Here is a 15,793-nt window from a genome sequence, read left to right on the forward strand (position 1 = left end):
GTGCACGTATGAAACAAGACTGAGCAGAGTAACAAAACCAGGTTAGGGAGGTCCAATATGTGAAATAAGCATGTAATTAATGGCACTAAGATAAACAATCTCCTTTGTGGACATAAAAAATCATGGAAAATAGATTTCAGATTAGATCAAACTGGTTTCTTTAGCAAAACACAGCCCACCAAACCATCACACAGTGCAAGTGAAGGTAGTCATCAGCCCCGACACTGTTCTGATGGGTTGACAGGGAAGGGTCTCTGAAAACTTCCTTGGGAGTCAGTTCCAAGTGTCTGGGGCGATTGGTCACAGAAATTACATTGAGGAAGAGGGGAAGGAACAGGCCACCAGTTTCTCAGGCTTTCCTGTGATCTGGTGCGTGATGCTTTTTGCGAGCACAGCAAACTGAACTGCTGGGACAGAGAACAGTTATTCCTTTCCGAAGGCTGCAGCCTTTCAGTGGCAGCTACTCATTCCTTGGCTTTCAACTTTGGAGCAACAAGATTGACTTGGGAGTAACGTGGACACAACCTAGATGCCAAAAACGTAAGGAAGCACAACACATGGATGCTTCAAAGACATTGACGTTACTTAATGCTAGACTCCTTAATATGCTCTGTTATTAAGCTGTTATTAGCTCTGTCTTAACCGACCTTTCCAGTTTTGACTGTATACACTGCTGTATGAACTGCTGAGAGTGCCTATCTATAGCAACGCTATAACCCTTCCTCGGCAGGAGGGCAGGGACAGAGGGAGCGACTGCAGGCAGGCAGGCAGGCAGGAGAGTTTTTGTCTGGCCTCCCCCCCTCCCCACCCCGTTTTCGGGAGCAGCTCAGCCTCGATAGCAAGCTGTGCCTACCCGGAGTTTGCGTAACCGCCTTTCACCGCACCCCAGCCCCCCACCTCCGCCGCGGCACCTGGGGCGGCGCGGACGGCCCGCGCCCGCGGAGGGAAGGGGCGCGCAGGGCGGCTGCCCGGGAGGCGCTGCGCCCCGAGGCAGCGGTGAGGGGCGCGCCGCGCCGCCGGCTCTGCCTGCGCTCCTGGCACAGCCGGGGGAAGGGACTATCTCCGGATTTCCACCCCTGCGACAGGGGGAAGGCGGCCGGGAAGTGCTGCGGGGAGAGAGCGCCTGTGCGGGCTCGGACGTGAGAGAAAGACGCAGCCACTTCTTCGCGGCAGCCCTTTCAAAAGTCCGTGTTAAATGTGACACCCCGGCGAAACGGGAGCAGGAGAAACTCCCCGCTACCCACCCCTCGTCCCCCCCCCCCCCCCGCCCTTTTCCATGGAAACTCGTAAAAGGAGGAGGAGTAGAGTTTGCTACGGAAAAGTCTCACCTTGGTCTTAAACAGTTTCAGGCGTTTCTGCAGGACCGGAGCTGCCCGTCTCGGGGGAGGGGAGGAGGCAGGCAGGCAGGGAGGGAGGGAGGGAGGGAAATCTTTAGCTACCTACCTACATATATATATATATATTTTTTTTTTTCCGCTTGATCTTATTTTATTCCAGCAGCACATATCTCCACCCCTCCTCCCTCCTCCCCCTCCAGGTTGATCGGCTGAAATGAGGCTTTGCGCGCTGATCCCTTCTCGGTCTTTAAAACAAAACCCGGCCCCGCGCAGCCGGCAGCGGCTCGGGGCGCCTCGGCGCTGAAGCGCGGCGGGGCGAAGCAGGATACCGCGGAGCGGGGCGGCGGCTCCCGCGGAAACTTCGCTTGGAAAATAAACCTCCACCACTTTCCTGGAGGTCCACGTGAGAACAGGAAAGCCCGACTGGAAGATTTCAGAGCTGCTGCTGCAATTTTACTTTTTGTTTGCCTTGATTATTTTTTTTTCTGTTTGTTTGTTCTTACTTTCATTTTGGAACCGGTTCCCAGCTGCTTGGCTGAACTTCTGGAGACCAATGGACCTTTTATATTGCCTTCCTCTGTTTTAAACAAACTATGGACGCTTAAACTTTTCTCTTTCCCCCTCCCCCTCGCTCCTTAACCCCCACCCGTCAGCTCATGGGGCTAACACTGCAAAGCAGCCGCAGCAGAGGGAGAAATACACAGCCACTGATTTATTTTCCCGTCTCCTAAATTGCAGTTAATTCTTCTCATCGTCCTCCTCATCACCCATTCTCTCGAGCTTTTTTGGCTGCCGGGTGTCGATCTGTGCATTGTTTTATCTGATCTCGATTCTTTTGTTGTTGTTGTTTAAATGCCATGCACTGCTTATCTAGAGAGAAAGCTATATGGAGATAGAGGCATATAGTGAATGCGCGTGTTTCCATAAGACTATCAAGGGAGCAGATCAGAAGCAGCCCGGATCCTGACCCTGACTGTATGAATAAGTAAGCAGGATGCTGACGACTGTGTGTTAGTTGCCTGTAAGGTTTTCGTAAGTTAAAGGGGGACGGAGGGGGACAGACAAGAGACAGAGCTTAGAGTAAGTGTTTGTGCGGAGGGGGGGAAGCTCTGACACTTTTCTCTGCTCCTTCCAGCATAGCTGTTGCCTCCCATCACTACGGTTCCGCGGTTTGCTCTAGTGCACCCCACCCCCCCCGCTCCCTTTTCTTTCTTTCTTTCCTTCCTTCTTTCTTTCTCTTTCCCCCTCTCCCCGTGGTAGTTTGCTGATGTGCAGCCCGGATCCATCTTCTGCCAGCAGCAGCGGGACCGGGGTCGGCGGCGCGGAGCGGGACGCGGGCAGCGGCCGCCGCCGCCTCTTTCTCCGCGGGAAGTTTGGCTGGGGTTTAACAGAGGCGAGGGGACGCCCTGACAGACAGGATCTCCCGGCCTGAGTCCACCCCCTGCGCCCACCCACACATCCAGCGACTTCTCCCCGGCGAGGTGGCGGGCTGGGGGCAGGAGGGGCAGCGGCGCTAATGCTCCTCACTCTGTGTTGCACCCGTCTGACTGGGGCTACCTAGGGAGCACCGTCTCTCAGAAGAACCTCCAGGTGGAGAAGGAAAAAAAAAACCCAAACCAAAACGACAACAAAAAAAACCCCAAACCAAAACCCCAAATCAGCCCCCCTTCCCAAACCTGTGGTTCCTCCATCCCTTACCCTCCTTTCCCAAGCCGGCGTGGACAGCTGAACCGGCCGCCTAATTCATCTGCACCCTGCCCACCACCTCTCTGCCCAAGGGAGGATGAAAATGCTTTGCTGGAGGATGGCACTGTGGCTGGCCGGGTGGACTGTCTGTGGGAAGCCTTCCTCTTGCTCTGGCCTTGATTATGACTACACTTACGATTTCACTGAGGAGGATAAAGCTGAGGCGATAGATTATAAGGATCCTTGCAAAGCCGGTAAGTGACTTCCACGTCTAATACAGCTCCCCACCCCCTCCCCAGATGGTGACTTTGTCTCTGCTTTATTTACGGTGGTTTGCGTTAGGGGGGGGGGCAGTCCCGGGCTCACCTGCTCCCTCCCGGGGCAGCACCGACAAGCGGAGCCGGGCAGTCCTGCGCCTGGCTCCCTCACCTGGGGAAGGTACCCGGGACCCGCTTTTCTGGGACTTCCCACTTCCTTAGCTCCTCCAGCTTAGGTGGGAGAGGGGCGCGGCGGCGGGCAGGGCTGCACCGGTCTCCTCCGCTCCGCGTTCCCGGCGGCGTCGTGCCGGCCGCGGAGCCCCTCCGGGGCTCCGCGGCCGGCACGACGCCGCCGGGAACGTGGAAGTTGCAGAGGGCATTTCAGCGGGGCTCAAAGGTTTCGAGGCGGGACCGTGCTCCGCAGCACAAGCCAGGAGAGCGGATCGGCCGGGTCGGGCCCCGCAGGCGGCGCCGGAGGGTGGTGGCTCCTCCCGGGGCCCAGCCCGCCCCCGCGGCCGTGAGCGGGTTCCGCCTCCCGCCGGCTCCCTCTCGCCTTCCTCCGTCTGCAACCTGTCGCTGCCGGCCAGGCACCCCTCGCTTTTGGGGTATATGATAAGTGCACAGCCCGAGCGGGAGAGGGGGGTGCGTGGGGAGGGCGAGGCGCGGGGGGGGGGGGCTAACGAGCTGCTGGGTTTTCAGCCGTGCAAATCCACGCGTGCGTTATCTGTACACCCAACTAGTGTGTGGTGCGGTTTGGTCCTTTACAGCGTGTACCGTGGGGCCGCTGTGGTGCCCCCCGGCTCGCTCTGTGCTTGACCGGCCCGTTTCTAAACTGTGTGGGAAGAGTTGAGTTGTAGCCTCTTCTCACCTTGCAGAGTGAATGAGAACTTTCCTAGGACGTTTATCTTGCCGATTTAGGATGTCAGCCTCCTTAATGCCAGGGACAATTCTTCATCCATTAAAGTCAGCAGCAGCCAGAACTGACCTCAGGAAACGGGTTCACTGGTATTTCAGTAGACAAGTGTATCTCAGTGATGCCTCTTTTTTTTTTTTTTTTTCATTCTTCCCCAAAATGTGTTATGGACAACAGTGGTAGTCCATTCCCAGCAGCTCTATTGTTAAGTAAGTCCTCAAGTTTTCCAGCAGCCTCCTTTGCATTAATTAGTTATTTCATATTCTGAAAACTGGTTCAGCCAAAGGTTGTGTTCACTATGTCTGTGTGGTTTTGTTTAATTTATTGAGGAGAATGTGGTGCACATATATGCCAAATATGCAGACACTATGTTTTTCTAATCACAAAAATATTTTGGTCCTAAGTGTGAATTGTTAGGTCTTACTTGCTTACAACTGAGGAATGCTCAAGTTCAAAAAGAGCAGAAGCAACTGCAAGCAAAACATTATTTTTTCCCAATTAGCACTCACAAATAAATATATATATATAAAAAAAGTAACTGGTCATAGTTTACTTGAACTCTTCTTCTGGTCTGTAATTCTTTAGGAAGATTCATATGCATCATTTCATATAATGAGAAATGTGTATTTACTCTCAGTTTGCTCTGGGATTTTTTTTTTAGTACTTGTTTCATAGTGGGAATAATTAAAAATTATAATTCATGATACTAAGTGGTTTAAGGTTAATGCACGAGACAAAGACAACTGTAAGGGAGAAAGAAACTTTTGTTTGATAAGTTTGGCCCATTGAAATATTTTATGGAAATTCTTGCTGCTGCTGCTTCTTCAAAAGGTGCTTAGATACTACTGTGACAAGAGACAGGTAGATAGTGTAGTTGTGTGTAGTTCCCGTTAAAAGCAACCGCTTTGTGGTTTTCTGTTCAGTAAATAGCTCATTCTTTTTTATTTTTTTCAGAAATGAAAATGTGTGTCACTGCTGCACAGTGGCCTTGTACCATGTACCAATCGTTTTTAAGAAAAATTAGAAAGTTCTATCTATCAATGAAACTGATCCTCCACCAGCATTTCCCAGTTACTTTTCCTGCTAAAGCTTCCCTAAAGGCTCCATTAATCTTAGCCTGTGAAGTGCTGATACCTGATCAAAGGTGATGGGGATGGCCGGTGCTCAGCCTCTTCTTAGCAGCACAACCCAAATGTGTGTTCTCCCTAGGTCAGGTCTTAACCGTCTGGGGTGTGTTTTGGACTCCCACAAGTAATTTTACCGATATCTGCCATTAGGATGGTTTCCACCGTGAGGCCCTAAAGAAGGACAAAGCCAGGCTTCACATTCAGGGGTGTGAATTGTTCACGCTCAAATTTGTGTGCTTGCTCTATGTGTGAGATAACAGGATAAAACAAGATAATCCTTGCTGAGATTGTGTTCAGTGTATGCAAACTTTGTATCTTAGATATAATTAACACCTGCTTTTACTGCATCTTGAGGGCCTACAGCTGAGGCTGTAAAGGTGCTTTTTTAAATTTTTTTTTTAACTGTTCAAGCTGGTAACAGTTGGGTCCCAGGTGTAAGTGAATTTCTGCGACTTAGCAAAATGGGTGAATGCCCAAAGTCAGGGTTTTACCTAGTGACATACTTCAAAAACTCCGCTGAGCTCCATGCAGATTTTACAGACATACTAGAATAATTTGACCTACCACAATTTGTGAGCAAATAAAATGCTTTGAAAGCAACCACAACTAAGATTCCGTCAAATATGCTGATGCAAGATGGATTCACCTGTGTTATAAAAGTTATTTGCATTCTGTTTTTCTCCAGTACATAGTGTTTGCTGCTTAGTTTTTATTCCACAGACCACATGAGAAAACATTTGTGATCTTGTGACAGAAAGCACAGTATGTGAGGCCTCAGATCTATAGTTAGATATATTTATTTTATATAGATAACTCTTTATAGATACAGTCCTAACTCTGTTGAATCAATCTTCTTTTGGTAGGTTCCTTTTCCCCTATTTTTCCCTTCTGTGGAAGAGCTGGAGAAATGTACTGGAAACAATGAGAGAGCCTCTGAGACATTATTTATAGGTATTCAGTGGGATTATTTGTGGGTATTCTGTGTGTATTTTAACATTTTCATAGGAAGGGATCATTTCAGCGAGTGTGCCTAGAATCACACTGTTCCTTTGACTTAAAATTCCCAGAAGCAGTGTAGTGCAGCATGGCTACAGCAGAGGCTGAAACGTACATTTGCTTACAAGGTTTCCAGCTTTGTTGAAAAATCTACAGATAACAGGAGTCTGACAGATGCGCAGTAGGGCTAGGAGTTGTTTCTGGAACTGATGTTTCCAATTGCATCTACACCAGCAGTTATTTTATGCAACAGCCCCAAAGTTCAGTCTCGGCAGTGACGTCAGCACCTCGCAGGGAAGAGAAGAGCCCGGAAAAATGTTGTGACGGTGTTGAGGAGACAAGTGTTGGTAGGGAAGCTATTGACATTGTGCAGAAGAACTTGATGAGCTGTGTGGTTTCCTGTGTGTTTGTCTGCAGACCTTTAACCTATTTATGAATTTTGGGTCATGCTACTTCTCCTTATAACAAGTATCGTGGTATGCTGTAACAGCGGGATGTGATGTAACACAGTTTCTGTGCTTCTGATGTCTCAGATATTTCCTTGTGTCTCTCTGCAGGATATGCCCTCAGTGTTTACCATTGTGAAGTTCAAGTGTAAGGCATTCTTAGTTCCTCTTCAAGATCTAATCTGCCAGAAGATGGGAAACTGGGAATGCCATACTCATTGCAATGTCAGGCTTTAAAGAATCTAAGAACATAGATCAGCATTTGTATAAATCAGGTATTACTCAAAAAATTAAGATATCTAGTCAGATTTAAATGGCCACTGTCAAGCTTTTCAGATTGCAGCATGCATCTACGTTTATCTTTGGATTCCTGAAGTTTTTCTTTTTTTCATTCTTATTGCAACTTATAATGTATTAAGGATATCTGTTGAGAAACATACAGAGTCAGATGGGTAGGAAAAGAATTTCCCATCCTGTAATATTTGTTCATAGTCTGCGCTTAGTTGATATTAATGGTTTTTTGAAGGCTTTTGTTTTATTTCCCTAAAACAAAACAGAGAGAGAGATACTCTGATGTATCTTGACTTCTAATTAAAGTACTGCTAACTGTGGGAGATTAGGCAACAAATCTTAGTTTTGTTGCATGTCCGCGTCACCGAGGACTGTTCCAGCCTCTGGACAGCTGACTGTCCTCAGATAAGTCTCTTCTAGCACCTCTTCTGTGAGGGATTTCACTTTCTTTAAAAAAAAAAAAAAAAAAAAAAAAAAGTTAAAGGTTTGGGGAGTAAGCTTGAAGCTGAATTCCTTGGTCTGTTGTTTTTCCCTGTTGTGGGCCTTGGTCGTCTGCACCAGAAATTCTGTCTTGCACTGGGGAAACTTTTCCCAAAGAAAACTTCATTGAAACTTTTACATTCTCACAGTAGTTTGAATTACTTTTTTGGGTTTGGGTTTTTTTTTTTTTTTTTGTTACGCACAAAACAATTGGGATTTTGGTTTTCTTTCAAATTATGCATGAGTTGCTTGCCTTGGAACACAAGTTTTTCATTTTTTTTTCCCCCAGTAAAGCTAGATACAAATGTCAAAAGAATAATAATAAAGACAAACAATTAGGTTTACAGCTTCATAACTTGGAAGTTGATTAGCTTGCTGCTGTGTGACTCAGAACAATTCTGTATGCATGTGTGTCTGCTTGAGAATAAGAGAAAAGTAGGACTGACCCTCCTCGTTGTGTCCATTTCTCACTCTTGTGAGAATCTAAGGAACTTATTTGGTTTCTTTGTACCTTTATAAATATAAAAAAAAAAAGTGTAGATTGTCTGTAACAGGGGTATTAGTATTTCCTACCTCATTCTGGTGTGAAACCTAGTTATGTATTTTATTTGTAAAGTGAAAAGTTGATGGTAAATGTTAAGTATAATTATTATATGGTGTCATCTGTAACTACAATCTAACTTTTGTTTACTGATGTTGTAGCAGCAGCCTTCTATACCACTAGGTTGTTTTGTTTTGGTTTTAGTTTGTGTCTTGTCTTCTGGGACATGTGTTTTCAGCTGTAAACATGCTAATTGTGCAGTCTGGCAACACGAAAATTCTTAAAACCTCTGATGATACATTTTGTATCTATGGCATGATTTAGATAATTGAGATCTTTCATCTTTATATTTCAGTCATGCAGTAAATTCTGAAAGATATATTGTGCAGTTTGTACTCATATATTGGTTTTACTGCTAATATCACTTGTCAGATTGACAGAACTGTGACTATTCATGTAGTAAACATGTAGTGTAGGCAGATGAGAAAGAAACAAGCTTTTCTGAATAGTCTGTCCCAAGTGGCCTCCATCCTGCTGTGGATAAACTTCTAGGGTAAATCAGACTACTGAAAAATTTAGGTTTTATGCATTTTTTTTTCTTTAGCATTCTCCACTGTTACTTTATCTGTGATGCTTTTTAATGTGGTATCTCAACAACTTTGAAAGAGATTTGTGTGAACATAAAGTTCTTTTTCTCCTCAGCTTAATTGAAAAGATCAATTCAATAGTGAAACTCTGGGAAAACTATATTAAATGAGTATATTTGACGTTCTAACTTTGTGAATATCCTTCCGTACCAAAGGCTCAGTTTCGTGTCCAGACCGCTTTCCACAGGGATCTGTTTCTGAATATATTTCCGGTGCGTCCAACGAGTGACCTGCAAGGAGCAGTATTACATCACTGCAAAACAAGCCTAATTGACAAATCTAATTGAGCTTGGAATCAGGTCCCCCAGGCAAGCTCGGAAACATTCACCACACCTGGATGTCTGCCTTATGTCATTCTTATTGCCCCTCTGGAAAACAGGGTTGATAGGCTTATGACATAATTCCATTCGCTTCTTTTTGGAGAGAAACGATCACGTCTGTGGTACGTGGTATTGACAGAAGGGCTTTAAAATGGAAGAGTCAACTTCTGGTTTTCACAGGCACAGGGGACCTTGTGGAGGAAAACAGACCTTTTTTTTTTTTGTTCCTGGATGCATTACAGTATTCTAAATTTTATAACAGTGTATAAACTAAACAAGGGGAGAAATCTCTAGTCTTTGTTTAGACAATGTGTGTTTATCCTTAAACTGAAATAGGTTTTTATGGCCTAGCTCAGGATGAATGAAAAATGTTATGGTTATACAATGTTCCTTTTTTTTTTAAAATATATCTGAAGGAAAGATGATTCTAAGAGTATTCCAGAGCAAAAGCAAGCTTTGGGCTTTCAAAGCTTTCAGTAGGATGGACAGTCTTCCACACTATTTTTCAGACTCTTCTCAGCCTCTTTAGGGCTATCTAATCTACTTCCAGTTATTATTGAATGCAGTTCATTCCTCCCGTTCTTGACCACAAACCACCTCTGTCCACCTCCCTACTACATCCCTTCAGAGCTATTTCAACTGAAAGCGTGATTAGAGAAGTCTTTCGTTATTTTTAGTTCTCTCTTCTCAGGATATTTTTCTTGGCTAAGACAGACCTAGTGGCTCATCTGTTCATGTGTTTTAATGCATGTTCATTCTTTGTGTCTGCTGCTCATCCTCTGCTTCTTTCCCTGTCACCTCTTTCATTGTTCCTATGACAAGTTTCCTTTCTTCTGGATTCCCCTTCCCTGCTGCATGCATTTTCTACTTGCTTTTCAGCTTTTCCCTGTGCTGCTTGACCAGTCACCTAGTCCTCTTCTCTCAGTTTTTTCCCTTGACATATTCTTGCTCACAATTAGCAGTTACTCCCTCCAAATATACCTTCTAGCTCATCATCAGGCTTTCTGTAAGATTGTCCTCTACTGCTTTGGTAGTTCTGTAGCAAAGAAACTGGGCACCTATGCCCACAGCTGGAAATGAGGAGGAGGAGAAGGATGAGTGGGCTGTGCATGACCGTGTTCTTGGAGGCTTGCACTGGAGTGCTTAGTGGGCTGCCACTGATTTGTTAAACACTGCACGTCAAACCCCAAGATATCCAGCTATAAATATTTATACCGAACACATACATGAACCTTCTCTGTTGAACTCACGTACTTAAATATTAAGATCTGATGCGAAGACTGTCCTTGCTGAACAATAGAAGTAAGAGTACCAGAAGTACTTGAAGTGTGAAACTTGTATAAATAGTAATGCACCAGAACAGGTTGAGCTGGGGAGTGTGAAGGTGCAGGCTGTGCTGTGGACATATGTAGAGTGTCGGTGTGCAACCCATGTGAATGGTCGTTCTTGCAGACTCCTTTGGAGGCAGTTCCTACTCATACGGATACTCTCAGATGACTTTTATTGCGATTTTTGCCTGAGTAATGGTCTGCAAGCGCAAATTTTGAGTGACTATAAATCTGTGAGATTCAAGTATTTGAGAATAATTGAGCACAATCAGATGGTTCTTACAGAGCAATAATACTCCAAAATGTAGGTTTGTGGGTTTTTCCTTCAATATTTAAAAACAGAGATTGTCAAGAGCAAAATGCCAAAAAATCAATTTTGTTCTAAAATAACTCCTGATTTTTTTCTTGAGTGTGTGAAATATGATGCTTTATAGGATATGCAGTGTGTATTTAATGAGCTTCTTTGCTATATATACTTTATTGAGATAAAGTCTATCAATAACTGACTAGGAATTGATTTTGAATTTTTTTTATTCCTTTTGATGGTTATAAATTATATTGCAGAACAATATGCCTGGTCCGAGGTATCCTCTTAGCAATTTAAAACACATGAACATTCTTAGCAACAATTTCTGTCACATGAAACACTTATAATTTTAAATTTCCTTAAATTATGTGGAGTTTTAATTTCAAAATAGCCATAAATCATGGCTAAAGTTGGTGCTACTAGCAAAATAAGTTCAGCTGTGCCAGGACTGTCACTGTCAGTATAATGACACATCTTATCAGGATTCAAACTTTCTGAGGTTTCTAGGTTGGTATTCTCATGTCATTGACAGAATAACAGATTTTGAATATTACATTAAAGAATAGTAAGTATTGGAACTCTTATCTGATCAGGGGATATTCAACAAAATCAGGACACAAAAATGCAAAGGAAAGATGTATATTTTAAAACTTTCAGTGCATTTAGATCTGAATTTAGAAATTATCTGTCTTGCTGTCCTGATGAATTTCATCCTTTTTCCTACAAAAATTGTATGTCAGAGATACATTGCTTCATTTGAAAGGTTCCAGTACCTCTCCAGCCACACTGTACTCCTTGGATGTTGTAAACTGTATGGTGGAGTTTAAATATCGGCTCTTGGAAGAAGCGAGGGGGCATGGGCATCAGCTGGGAGGGATGTATCTGAATAGCTGTGCAGATGTTACGTTATTCTTACAGCAGTTAAACATATTCCTAGTAATAACTGTAATTGATATTAAACAAAAATGAATCAATTTTATCAGTATCTGACATTTTAATAGGTGCTAGTTAGGTACGTTCTTGCTATCATGGGTATTGTATCACTAAAGACCTTCAACGTTTTTCCATTTCCCCAATAAAGTATAAAGAATTTTGAATAGGGCATAGCGATTCTAGAAAGAGTGGCCAAGAGGCAGAGCTTCTTTATGTTTCCAGATGATGTTCTCGGATAAGTAAAGAAAATAATTTCAGATGGTTCTTATATAATATCAAGATTTATTTAAACAGTTTACTTGCGCAGCCAATTATATTTGTGTTCATGAAGAGTAGTTTTAGAACAACTCTGCGGGTGTGAGAACATGACGATGAACTGCCCAATTTCTCCATCTGGTAAAATGTCCTTATATTTATAACAAATTTGCATACATCTTCATTTTTACTTGTACTCTCTTTTTTCCCCTTACTCAACATTACTCTTACAACTGTGCTCTTACTTCAGTTTTATTTGCGGGTGTGTTAAGCTCCACTACTTGTCAACTGTTTCCATGCTTATAATTGTCTATTTCATTCCCTGTCAATGTGTATATGCATATAGGCAAACTGATGAATTAGGTGTTTTGTGTTCAGGAGAAGCGCAGGGCGCTTCAGTGCAAAGCTGCCAGCATCATGATGAAGGTATGCTACCCATCTTTTTGTGATCGTCTTCATTTTAGTACCAGGATCTTTGATCTATCAGCCCATCCTTTTGTCATCATATGAACTGTTCAGTCTTTCTCTAACTATGCAGCCATTCAAGACGATTGATTCAGGACTAAATTCTGGAATCCTTGTTCTGTTGTTACTGATATGCCGTAATGACATTATGTTCTGAAAACTAATATAGATTAATCTTTCACGCCTGGAAAAGAAAGTATTAAAAAAACCCAAACCAAACCACAAACCCACAACAAATCCTCAGACAAAAAAATAATAATCAAGCCTAAAGATAGCTAAGGAACCAGATTCATGCAGCTAAGTGTTTTATTCCGCAAAGATAAGAATATTGGAAAAACTCTTTAATGAAAAAAAGGTAAAAACATGTTCAAGTTAGAAAAGAGAAAATGAAAGATAAGGGACAAGATAAACATGTACAATTTAAGAAATTATCCAAGATAAAAAAAAGATTGTTTTTGTTTCTCTTCCTATTAGTCTGTTAAATTCTGAAGTGGCAAATTCAGAACTGAGACAAGGAGATACGTGGGGTTTTTAGATTGAAGTCGGCTAAAGGATTCCACTGAGGCAGTATTCAGATATATGATATGACATTTACATAGATAGCAGGGGTATCTGGAGCTCTGATAATTAATAACAATGATATTTTCAAGTGGATATTATACCGCAGGCTTCAGAATTTAAGCCAGTCCTTAGTAGCTGGAAACCAGGATGAACCCTCACGTGTGGCAAGATTATCCTCATCTACCTACTGCAGATTCTTGTTTCTTTCTGTGAAGCAGCTGGTGGTGACTGCTGTCAGAGACAGGACCTTGGATATGATCCAGTGTTGCAGTTCCTTTGTTCCTCAGCCCTCCCTAAATGCTATTTCAAAAACTCACGTCTTGTAGCATGCCTGAAAGATAAATGCAATTTGGCTATTTTGGGAAATGAATGAATTTCAAAGCTCAGTATGACTGTAAATGCATTGACCAACTGCATTTGATAAAAATGAATGTATGCAAGCACACAAGAAGAAAACTGCATTTACGTAATGTGTGTAGAATCTTATTATGGGTCCAGTGGAGCACTTGTATACATGCTTATCTTTACATACATGTATACACATGCTCACCGGATTACCTAAGGAAGTATCATTGAAGCACAGATGCTTGTAGAAGTATCTATAGAGGATCTTTAAAGTTGCATGTACAGATTGTGTGGGTTGTCCTTTTTTTTTTTTCCTACACTGGGAAATGCCACGTTAATCTGTGTGTTAAACTTGATCTAGAAGCTATTGAACTCAGCGGGAATGATTCCAGTTACTTTAGAGATAATATTTATAGGTGAATAAGTAATAAAGTGCAGAGCTGACTAATTTACTCCTGTGTAATTGGGCTACGGCTTGCTCGTATTCATGTGCTCACATGCTTTGTAGGCACATTAATGAAGGCAGTTGGATTTTTGCCCCAGTTTCTGTAGTTGTCATCACTAACACAAGAGTATCATGAAATCTTACATTCAGTGACCTTGTGATTGCAGGTTCTTTCTTTCTGGACTGGGGTGTGAAAAAAATCCAGCAGCTTGCAAGAGCATCTGATGTGTATATATATATTTTTTTTTTTTTCCCCCCTCATAAGAAGCCTGAGGATAAGACTGGATTTAGATTACTGCAATGGTTTCTCAGCCTTTAGAGATAGGTTTCTTCTTGTCATAGCTGAATACTTAATTAATTGTTCAATCTGATGAATGGCCAAAGATGCTGACAGACATGATGGTTGCAGTTGCATATACAGTTCCTTATCTGTGTAATTTCAAGAAATGTAAGGTCAAAAGATAATAATCCATTTGTTAAAAAATACAGTGGGCATGTGAAACCGATGTCAATGTAGTTTGTAATAGTATCAGCAAAGTCTTGTACCATTAGCTAAAGTTTGGCAAGCACCGAAAGTCTCTTCAGTAATTTAGAATATCCCCAAATTAAAACGTTTCCTATCCTAGAGGCTGCTAGAAGCTAAAGAGATCTTGGAAAACTAGGATGAACAGGTGTACTAATAACCCCGTTTATTTAATAAGTTGAAGAATTAGTTAAATCATAAAATAAAAACAGAGCAGAAAGTGTGTTTTTTTCCCAAAGCCATGTACAGTTTAAATAGATTTTAAAAACTCAGGATTGCAGTATAGACCTAAGTATTCTTATGACATAGCCTAACTCGGTGCAAATCTTGTGTTTAACCACATAGTTTGTTACTTCTGTGTTTCATAAACTTCTGTTTTCTTTATGATGATGTTTCTTCAGTGTGTTGAACTTTAATCATGGCCTGAGTTAGAACTGTAGGTGATAAATGGGTTAGATTTCACTGAGGATTCCAGTTCGAATAAAGTCCTTTACTTGGCTTTAGTTACAGGGTTTTCTGGAGTTATTTGGCAAGGGGAGGAAGGAGAAAAATCTTTGCCCGTCATGAAAAGATTCTTTTTTTACAGCTTGTAAAGCCTTTCGTTGCTGAATTGAAGGAGTGGTGGAGAGCAGAGAGTGTAGGAGAGGGGTTTCCTTTTTTTTCAGTCCTTTATCTGCATTCTTGAGGATGAAACCCTTTCACACATGAAGTACAGGTGAAAATACAGAAACCCAATTCAAGTCTTTTGGATATTTTCATTCATAATACCTTTACATTGGAAGAAGCTGAATTAAGTATGAATTGCAGCACTGATTGATCACAGCCAGTGCGTCTGCCGAAGTGAAACTTGGCTAAAGAGAATGTGTAACATAAAGTCCCTTTTGCGTTATGGAATAGAGCCAAATACAGAGACGCCTCCTTGATCAGTAACTGTGCTTATGGAGATACGCAGATCTTGAGGGGGCTAAAACTAAAATGTTAGAAATGCAAGCTATTCTATGGTGATATAAGTCAACAATGTGTAGACCCAACTGAAATCATAATTTTTTCAACTTGGACAAAATTAATTTTTCTTGGCTATTTTTTGAGATTTTAGAAAGGCGTCTGTTAGATTTATTTGGAGTATGGTACAGCATTCCATCATACTGTATAATGTATTTTTGTTTGTATATTTGTATTTTTGCTGATTCATTGATCTAGTCATTCTAGGCCTAAGGTTGTATAGGAAGTCAAGGGTTTCCTGAATTATTTAGAAAGACTTGATTATAAATCTAAACCTTTTGTTTGTCTTTCCTAATTATGAACAAGCTCACAGTAAAGAATGGCTCTAAGGAAAAAATCAAGAAAAATTAACATAAATAGTAATACTCAGTTATAACTACATAATTTTATAGAAGAAAAATTATTTGACCCTTGGGTTCTGCTTGTTACTTCTAATGAGATGAATGGCATGGTGACATTTACCTTAAGGAAGTCAGAATTTGAACCTGAGGAAAAATTACATTTAGGGCCACTTTACTGAGACTTGCTGGAGGTATGTTTTTAAAACAGTCTGTTACAATGGAGGCAAGAGGTAACCAGGTAATTGGG

General features: G+C 42.3%; 1 protein-coding gene across 6 annotated transcripts in view; it reads left to right on the forward strand.

Annotated features, from left to right (window-relative positions):
- The first annotated feature begins 950 nt into the window (after nucleotides 1-950).
- Nucleotides 951-15,793, forward strand: part of TLL1 (tolloid like 1) — a 141,668-nt gene continuing 126,825 nt past the window's right edge. Inside the window, exon 1 of one of the 6 annotated variants that reach the window (XR_012835312.1) lies at nucleotides 951-3,277. Coding sequence is in view for 2 of the 6 variants with exons in the window: in XM_075751829.1 (XP_075607944.1) it covers nucleotides 3,121-3,277 (157 nt within the window). In the remaining 4 variants the exon portion in view is untranslated. Of the gene's footprint in view, nucleotides 3,278-3,824; nucleotides 3,886-15,793 lie in introns of those variants that run through there. The other 5 variants (XM_075751829.1, XM_075751826.1, XM_075751828.1 and 2 more) reach the window with 5 other exon arrangements.

The sequence above is a fragment of the Balearica regulorum genome, chromosome 4, assembly GCF_011004875.1.
Source record: "Balearica regulorum gibbericeps isolate bBalReg1 chromosome 4, bBalReg1.pri, whole genome shotgun sequence".
Lineage (NCBI taxonomy): Eukaryota > Metazoa > Chordata > Aves > Gruiformes > Gruidae > Balearica > Balearica regulorum.